Source organism: Hypanus sabinus, unplaced genomic scaffold, assembly GCF_030144855.1.
Source record: "Hypanus sabinus isolate sHypSab1 unplaced genomic scaffold, sHypSab1.hap1 scaffold_93, whole genome shotgun sequence".
NCBI lineage: Eukaryota > Metazoa > Chordata > Chondrichthyes > Myliobatiformes > Dasyatidae > Hypanus > Hypanus sabinus.
Genome location: NW_026781783.1, coordinates 419,669 through 429,010, shown reverse-complemented (window position 1 = coordinate 429,010; position 9,342 = coordinate 419,669). Strand labels below are relative to the sequence as shown.

General features: G+C 41.8%; 1 protein-coding gene across 1 annotated transcript; it reads right to left on the bottom strand.

The window, feature by feature from the left end:
* Positions 1–3,383: 3,383 nt before the first annotated feature.
* On the bottom strand, positions 3,384–4,778 carry LOC132390493 (muscarinic acetylcholine receptor M2-like). The gene has a single exon (XM_059963106.1). It carries the CDS (start codon positions 4,776–4,778, stop codon positions 3,384–3,386), a length of 1,395 nt encoding a protein of 464 aa, XP_059819089.1.
* Between the last annotated feature and the right edge of the window lie 4,564 nt (positions 4,779–9,342).

Below are 9,342 nucleotides of genomic sequence, written 5' to 3'. Positions count from 1 at the left end.
CCCACAACAGTAGCAAAGTTTTGAGGGACACGGGCGAATGCAAAAGATGCATTTTTCTGTTTAACAATTGGTAAAATAGTTATGCATTTGGTAAAACAGGAGAAAGTGTGGATTAAGTGAGAAGTAGAATTCGAGAAGGGTTCGGCACTCAGCCGAGGATTAACCATTGACCCAATAGGTTATTCCCACTAACATGAAGCAGCACCACTCTGTGAGGACATGTGATGCAATGTCACAGCCATTCTAACTACTGCTCCCTGTCTAATATCCCGGATAGAATGTGAGGGAATGAATTATTCTGCTTTCGACAAGACTATCTGAATACTTTGTCTATCATTGTTGAATTGCGTGCAACCTTTGAACAATAGATTCAAGACTTAATACATGTGCAACTGGCCTACTGAGTGTATGTACTCTAGTTATGAACCTGGTTGACAGACGGTGAGCAATGGGACGATGGTTAATTCGACAGTGGTGCACAAAGGATATCTGATGCAAACACGTGTAAATCTGCAGATGTTGGAAATTCAAGTAACACACACAAAATGTCGGTGGAACGCAGCTGACCAGGCAGCATCTATAGGGAGAGGCATTGTCGGCGTTTCGGGACGAGATCCTTCGTCAGGACTAACTGAAAGAGGAGATAGTGAGAGATTTGAAAGAGGGAGTGGGAGGAGAGATCCGACATGATAGGAGAAGAAAGGATGGGGAGGAGATAAAGCTCAGATCTGGAAAGTTGATTGGCAAAAGGGATACCAGGCTGTAGAAGGGAGAGGCTCATGGGACGGGAGGCTGGGAAGAAAGAAAGGGGGAGTGGAGCTCCCAAGGAAGATGAAGAGCAGGCAGGGAATATTGTTTGAGGGACAGCGAGAAAGAAAGGAGAGAAAGAAAAAAGGGGGGAAATAAATGAATAAGCAAACAAATAAATGAATAGATAGATAGATAGATAGATAGATAATTAAGTAGATAGATAGATTAACGGATGAATGAATGAATAAGGGATGGGGTAAGAAGGGAAGGAGGGGCATTAACGATGTAAGAGAAGTCAATCTGCATGACATCAAGTTAGAGACTACACTGATGGAATATAAGGTGTTGTTCCTCCAACCTGAGTGTGGCCTCATCTTGACAGTAGAGGATGCCGTGGATAGACATATCAGAATGGGAATGGGACGTGGAAATAAATGTATGGCCACTGCGAGATCCTGCTTCCTCTGGCGGACAGAGCGTTGGTATTCAATGAAACGGTCTCCCAGTCTGCGTCATTTCTCACTAATGTATAAAAGGCCACACTGGAAGCATCCCACCATCAAGCACATCTCCACCCACCCCCCCCCCCACCCAGTTTCTGTTTTCCGCAGAGATCACTCCCTACGCGACTCCCTTGTCCATTCATACCACCCGCCCCTTCCCACCGATCTCCATCCCGGCACTTATCCTTTTAAGCAGAACAAGTGCTACACGTGCCCTTACACCTCCTCCATCGCCATCATTCAGGGCCCCAGACGTCCTTCCAGGTGAGGCGACACTTCATCTGTGAGTCGACTGGTGTGACATACTGCGTCCGGTGCTCGCAATGTGGCCGCTGCATGTTCTCGTCCTGTCCATGAGCCTCATCCTGTAATTTGCCTTGCCCGGCCAAGGGGTACTTCGCCCAGATCGGTCCTGGAGGTCCCTCGTCCCTTATCCTGTCCATGTGCCTCGTCCTGTCCTTATACCTCGCGCAGCCCAGGGCTACCTCCCCCAGCCCGGTGCTGGAGTTCCCCCGTCCTGTCCTGGAGTCTCACGTCCCGTCCGTTAACCACGCCACGACCTGAGGCCGCGTCTTGTCCTCGCCTAGATCCGGGGTCCAAGCCCGAGTCAAGACCCAGGTTTCGTTTCCTTGTCCAGTCTTCGGCTCGGAGTCCTAACCAAGGCTACAAGTTCCAAGTTCCACGTCCGGGTCCCTTGTCCCTAGTCCAAGTCCTAGGCTCCGAATCCTAGTCACGTCCAAGACCTGTGTCAATATCAAGAGTCAGTTATTCCTGACTTTCCTTGCTTCCTTGACACACCTAGCCCTGTTCCTAGTCCCTCAGTGGCTGTGCCTTGCATTTGGGTCCGCCACCAACGCCCCCCTTATACAAGTGTTTAATTTTCGAAGCAACCTATTAGAACTGCAAACTAAAAGGTAATGAAGTATGAATCCATTAGAAACACAAAGTTATTAGACGGACAAAATACAATTTTTGATACTGAGTAATATTATAAAAATGAACATTACCCCTTAAATGTGCCTATGCTGAATTTTATAATTCAGGCAAATGGTTAATTACCATTGGTTAATTGGGGCAGCCGCTTATTTCGGACAATACTTAATAAAAAAAATAAATTGAAAAAAATGTAATTTACTTGGAAAACTATGCCACTTAATTGTGAAAGGAATCTGTTGCCAAACAGGTTCTAACTAGTGTGAGGTACATGCATGCTATGTAACCATTATACACTACGCTTTAATTAAAACAACCGTTTTAAATGGCATCCCTTGCGTGCTCGTTTTCAAAAAGAAGTGACTTTTGTCATTGATCGCAGGCAAGTGATAAACAGTAAGACAAACTGGAACTGTTTTGCTCACTGCGGTTTCAAGCATGCAGGCTTGCGGATGCCAGAAACGGTTGGGGTGAAATGAAACAATTTCAATACTTCATCTAGTTAGGTACTATGATTAATTTAAAGGTATCAGCAATCATCTTGAATGTTCCAATTGAAATGAGGATTTGGAGGTTCCAATCATCGCCAGCACTGTTTGAAAGCTGTCCACTCTCTGCACTTGGTGTCTCTGATGATTTTGTTTATTTACAGTCAATCAAAAGAACATGTCAGTGTACGCTTATTAAATTAAAGCACAATAATTAGAAACTAATACAGTTTTATGTACTGTAGTGATTTTGGTTGTGTTCTAATTAATTCTGTATTTCCTTTAAATACATAGTTTGTTACTTAATTAAATGGTAGCTTGTCATTTTTTTATACCCTGTTAAATATTTCCAGGAAACATCGGCTCATTGAGGTAATCACTTAATCGGGCCAGAATGTCAATTCCCAGTGTCCCCCGATTAACTGAAATGCACTATATTTGAAATTTCGGCAGATTCATTTCCGACTTCAAACAGAAACATTATAATAATCAGCACACTTTTCATATAAACAAAAAATTAGAAATTCATTGTCCATAACTGAAGTATGCTTTCACCATATTACAGATAATATCTACTTCAGCCATTACTGGCGTGCTGAACATTTTACTTTCATACATTTATGATAAACATTATGAAATTCATCTATAACGTATAAAATGTTCATGGAGACTATGTTTTTGTTGAATTTATCTTATCTTATCTTATTATTTATCTTATGTTTTTATATTGACAGAAGAGAAGATGTTTGAAGGTTTTCTTGAAGGTAGCATTGCATAGTGCATAGGAGGCTGGGTTCAGAGTACTGTTGATGTAACAGAGCCAGTATCCAATAGACCATACTGTGTTAGGGACGCAGACTGAACATAACGTGTTAATGAGTACCATGACATTGTAAGGGGTCCAGGTGATGATAAATGCCAGCAGAATAGCCAAGACGGTCCTGGTCACCTTATTCTCCCGGGTTGCAGCTCCCTTCTTTTTCTCAGCAGGGGTCTTTGTCATCTTGTGGGCTGCGGCGAGCTCTCTGTCTTTACCATTCTTGCTGCTGTTTTCTGACACCATTTCAATTGTGGTAGCACAGTAGTCACTCTTTTGGGATTTCGTGACAACCTTTATGCTGGAGAGCTTGGAGCTGTCATTGCTAAATTGCCTTTGCTCACTGGAGATGTTTGAGCTCTCATCAATCGTTCTTTCCTCCGTCTGGATGGAAGGGACGACACTGAAGAAAGTCGAGTCATTTGAGACCCCCTTTTCCTCTCCTTGGCCACAATAATCCGTCATTACTTCACCAGCTGCCTTGCCGTTCTGTGTTTTGACATTCTGCATCTCATCAGGTACACTTGAAATGTTGTTATTATTCGATTTCATTCTTTTGCCTCGCACTAACCAGAGAAAAATGGTACCTTTGTTTGACTCTGGCTCTTTCTTATCCTTCTTGATCCGACTCTTGCTAGCACGGGATATGTGCACATACAGAATCGTCATGGTAATAACTGGTAGATAGAAGGCTGATATTCCAGTACCAAAAGTGACAACTGGATTTGAGAAGAACTGTATATGACACTCACCTACTTTAACTGTCCGTCCACCTACAATGAACTGCCAGAAGAGAATGGCAGGAGCCCACAGGATAAATGACAGCACCCAAGCAGCTGCAATCATCATCCGTGCCATCTTGGTGGTTCTCTTCACAGGGTAGCTGAGAGGCTTTGTCACACAGAAATATCGGTCAAAGCTGATGATAAGAAGGTTCATGACAGATGCAGAACTAACAACATAATCTAGAGCCAGCCACAAATCACACACCACTGGGCCCATGGGCCAGTAGCCAAAGACGATGTAAATGGTGTAAAGGTTCATGGAGAACACACCAATAATCAAATCGGCACAGGCTAAGCTGAAAATAAAATAGTTGTTAATTGTATGTAACTGTCTGTTTACTTTGATAGAAAGCATAACCAGAATGTTTCCGATAATGGTCACCAGACTCAAAGATAATGCTACAATCACAATGAAGATTAGTTCAACTGTTTTGTAAGCCCTCCCTCTTTCAATGTATGTTAGGTTGCTGAGCGATGAATTTGTCTGCGTTAAATTAGCCATCCTTTCCCTCTGAGTTAGCATTGAAGCGGCCTGAACGTAGAAAATAGTAGAAAAAGGAGAAAATATTAGCAAACAAGCAATTAAGGATTTCTAATTGAAGCCTCACCGGGAAGAACACAGAAGACCATCCGTTGTAAAAAAAAAGATTATTTCTGAGGGATTAATTTTTAAACAGAAATCACAGAGATCACGTTTTGTACGTACAACATTACGTACGTAATTATGAATTAATAGTTAATAGCTAAATACTATTACCTAACTGAATGAAGATGTTGATACCCGACATTGCAAACATGATTTCATTGGATTGGTCCACCTTTATGCACTTAAAATGATGGGAAACCTCTGACCCTTTTGTTCCCTTATGTGCACGTGCTTCAAAAGGAAAAACTATGACGCAAGAAAAACAGATGCACAGGATCATTCCTCTCCTACAGGAGGAACAAACACCCAATCCAATAAACTTGCAGTCAAAAGTAGAAATGAAGCAAAGTCCTTGAAGGAGAGAAGAATCTTGGATTTAGTTACGTCAGATCAAGAGCATGTGTTTCAAAACAGACTGCTAAAGATCCATGTTAATGGTGGTTTAACACAGTTGATTTCCCCTAGTTATGAAACCCATGAGAACGTTAAACAATGATGGTCTAATTTTCTTGAAACTAATAGCCTAAGAGGGGAGGTTATGACTTGTACAAAAGGATAGTTGACACCTGAAGCCAAGGGGCAGCAATATCCTGTGGACATGTTTGCTGGGTCTGTGGGGGATGGTTTAAACTAATTAGGCAGGGAGGAAGGAAACAGGAATTATAGATCTGAAGACGGGGTAGATGATATACAAGTAGATGCAGAGTGTAGTGATACTGTGAGGAAGGACAGCCAGATGATAGGGCAAAATTGCAGCCACTGGGATGAGTTGAAGTCTAATATCGTGGCAAAATCGTAGAGGGTAAGGAATATATGTCTGAAGGTATCATATCTGAATGCACACTGTAGAGTTTATGGAATAAGGTAGAGATTACAGTTATGACATTGTGGGCATCACTGAATCGTGAATGAAAGAAATTCATAGTTGGGAGATTAACGTCAAAATACATTGTAAGGAAAGGACAGTCAGGTAGGCAGAGAGGCTGGAGTGGCTTTGTTAGTAAAAAAATGAAATCAGATCCTTTGAAATAGGACACATTGGTTTGGAAGATGGAGTATCCTTGTGGGTAGAGTTAAGAAACTGCAAGGGGAACGAACCCTGATGGGAGTTGTATCCAGCACTTTGAACAGTGGCCTAGATGTGGGGTACAAACTACAACAGCAGACAGAAGAGGCATATAAAAATGGAAATGTTACAATAGTCATGGGCTATTTCAATTTGCAGGTAGATTGAGAAATTCAGGTTGGGGCCGAACTCCAAGAGATGGAATTTGTAGAAAGCGTTCAAGCTGGGTTTCTGGAACCTGTTGTGGTTGAGGCCACAAGGTGAAAAGCAATTCTGGATTGAATGTTGTGCTGTCAACCAGATTTCATTAGGAAGTTTTAGGTAAAGGAGACAGGTATCGTAATATGATAAATTAAAACTGCAGATTGGGAGAAGGAAAATAAAGTCGGATATATTAGTATTTCAGTGGAAAAAACGAATACTGTAACAGAAGCATGAGAGAGGAACTGGACAAGTTTAATTGGAAAAGGACAGTACCAGGGATTAGAGCAGAACAGCAATGGTCGGTGTATCTGGGAGCAATTCAAAAGGCGCAGGATAGATACATCCCCTAGTATTCTGAAGTTAACTGTGGCTGACAACCGAAGTCAAAGACGGCATAGAGTGAAATGATAACAGTATACAGCAAAAATTGTGAGAATTTGGAGGATTGCGAAGTTTTTAAAATCTAACAATACGCAACTAAAAGTCAGAAAGAGAGAATAGATGAAATATGAACATAAGTTAGCCAATAATGTGCTGATGCCAAAACTATTTTTTCAGAAATATAAAAAGTAAAGGAGAGACGAGAGTGGACATCGGAACACTGGAAAATTCCGCTGGAGAGGTAGTAATGCGGGAAAAGAAATGGCAGACAAACTTAATACGTATTTTCTGTCTGCTTTCACTGTAGAAGACACTAGGAGTATGCCAAAAATCCAAAAATATTGGGAGCATAATTGAGTGTTGTTGTTATTACTAAGGAGAAGGTGCTTTGGAAGTTGAAATGTTGAATCTGAAAAAGGTAGCAGAGGAGGCTGTAGAGGTATGAGTCATGATCTTTTAATAATCATTAGGTTCTACAATGGCTCTGGAAGATTCGAAAAATGCAAATATCACTCCACACTTTAAAGCAAAAGAAAGAGAATTATTAGCCAATCATCCTGACTTCAGTAGTTGGAGGTGCTGGAATTATTATTAAGGATGAGGTTTTGGTGTAGTTGGAGGCACATGATAAAGCCGGCAAAATCAGAGTGGTTTCCTTCAGAGGAAATCATGCTTAACCAATCTGTTGGAATTCTTTGAGGAAATCACAAGCAGGATAGACAACAGAAAATCTGTGGATGTTGATTACTAGGAGTTACAGAAGGGCTTTGACAAGGTGCCGCACATGAGTCTGCTTAGAAAATTAACAGCCCACGGCACTAGAGGAAAGATACTAGCATAGATAGAAGGTTGGTTAACTGGCAGAAGAGAAGGAGTGAGAATAAGGGGACTTTTCTGGTTTGCTGCAGTCAATTAGCAGTGTTCCACAGAGGTCTTTGTCGGAGTCGATACTTTTCACGTCATACGTCAATGATATGGCTGACTGAATTGATGGCTTTATGCCAAGTTTCAGTATTACACAAAAAGAGTTGGAGGGGCAGGTAGCGTTCAGGAAGATAAAATCTGTCGAAGGCTTAGACAGACTGGGAACATGAGAAGATGGAATATAGTGTACGGAAGTGTATATATAGTCATGCACTTTGGTAGAAGGATTAAAGGCATAGACTATTTTCTAAATGGAGAGAAAATTGAACAATCAGAGGTGCAAAGGAAGTTGGGACTCCTTGTTCAGGGTTATCTAATGGTTAACCTGGGGGCTGAGTCAGTGGTCGCTTTCATTTCAAGAGAACTATAATATAAGAGCAAGGATGTAATCCTGGGGCATTATAACCATTGGTCAGACCACACTTGGAGCACTGTGAGCAGATTTGGGCCCCTTATCTAAGAAAAGATGTGCTGGCATTGGAGAGGGTCTATAGAGATCCATGGGAATAAATGTTTATCAATGAGGAGAATTTGATGGTGCTGGGCCTGTACTCAATTTAGTTCAGAAGAATGAAGGGGGTTCTCATTGAAACCTATCGAATATTGAACAGCTAGAGAGAGAAGATTGGGAGAGGATGTTTCTTATACTGAGGGAGACTAATTTTAATTAGTTTCCGGTATGCTCAGTTATTTGCAGCATGAAACATTTTTTCTCAGTTTTCGTTACACCTCTGACAGATTTGTGAAGTGTATACAATTATTTTACATCAGCAAAATCACAAAATGCTGGATGAACTCAGCAGAGATTTACCAGAACATCGTGTGTGTTGCTTTAAATTTACAGCATCTGCAGATGTTTTCGTATTTTTTCTACATCAGCAACGTGTTCATTTGTCAGTTGCTAACACGACGTTGATCTGTCTATTATATCTCTGTTCGTATCTGTGTTTCGCTTGCGCGCGCGCGCGCATGTGTGTGTTTGTGTCTGTGTGTGTGTGCGTGTGTGTGTGTGTGTGTGTGTGTGTGTGGTGTGTGTGTGTGTGTGTGTGTGTGTGTGTGTGTGTGTGTGTGTGTGTGTGTGTGTGTGTGTGTGTGTGTGTGTGTGTGGTGTGTGTGTGTGTGTATGTGAGTGTACATGTTTGTGTTTGGCCAGGAAGGTGTTGAAGCATTGAAAGGCAGTTCAAAATGGGAAACTGCAGGGACAGAAGTTCGTTGTCGGTTGGGCGCTGTCGGTGCACCTCGTTTACAGATGTACAATTAGTCAGCAAATCCCTAAAATCTGTAAATGTGACTGATCTGTGATGAAGACAGTCTTTGTCATTAGAGCTGCCGCATTATTTCCTCCAGATGAATCACTGCTTATATAACGCCCAAGCATTTTTGGTGCAGTTGTCTTCGATCGCCGGAATACTTACATCCGAGACAATAATTTTAAATTAAAGTGTTTGTTCAAGAAGCTGTAATTAAGAATGTTAGTCAGGGATGCAACCATATCTCAGGAGACCGATACTTTTTATAAACCAGGGCCGTTTTGACGAAATCAGCTCAAAGTGTCTGCCCGAGCTGTGGAGTCGGGAGTAACAGAATTCATACATTCTCACTGAAATGGATTGTTCTCTCATCTGGCAGACAGAAGAAATCTACTGTCCTTTTATTTCAGCATTTGGAATTCCCGGTAGGCCGTAATGTCTCCTGCCGTTGATGGGAATTGAAGTTTAATTATAATATTGTGATCGCTTCTGTCGCTGGTTTTCACTGTCACCTGTCCAGTCCTGGTGTTCTGCATTTCAGGAATGGAATGGAAACACCGGGGATGTGTATTATGGCATCCGGATCGAAAACAAA

Coding starts and splice junctions, on each gene's coding strand:
- LOC132390493 (XM_059963106.1), bottom strand. CDS start 4,778: ATGGCTAATTTAACGCAGACAAATTCATCGCTCAGCAACCTAACATAC.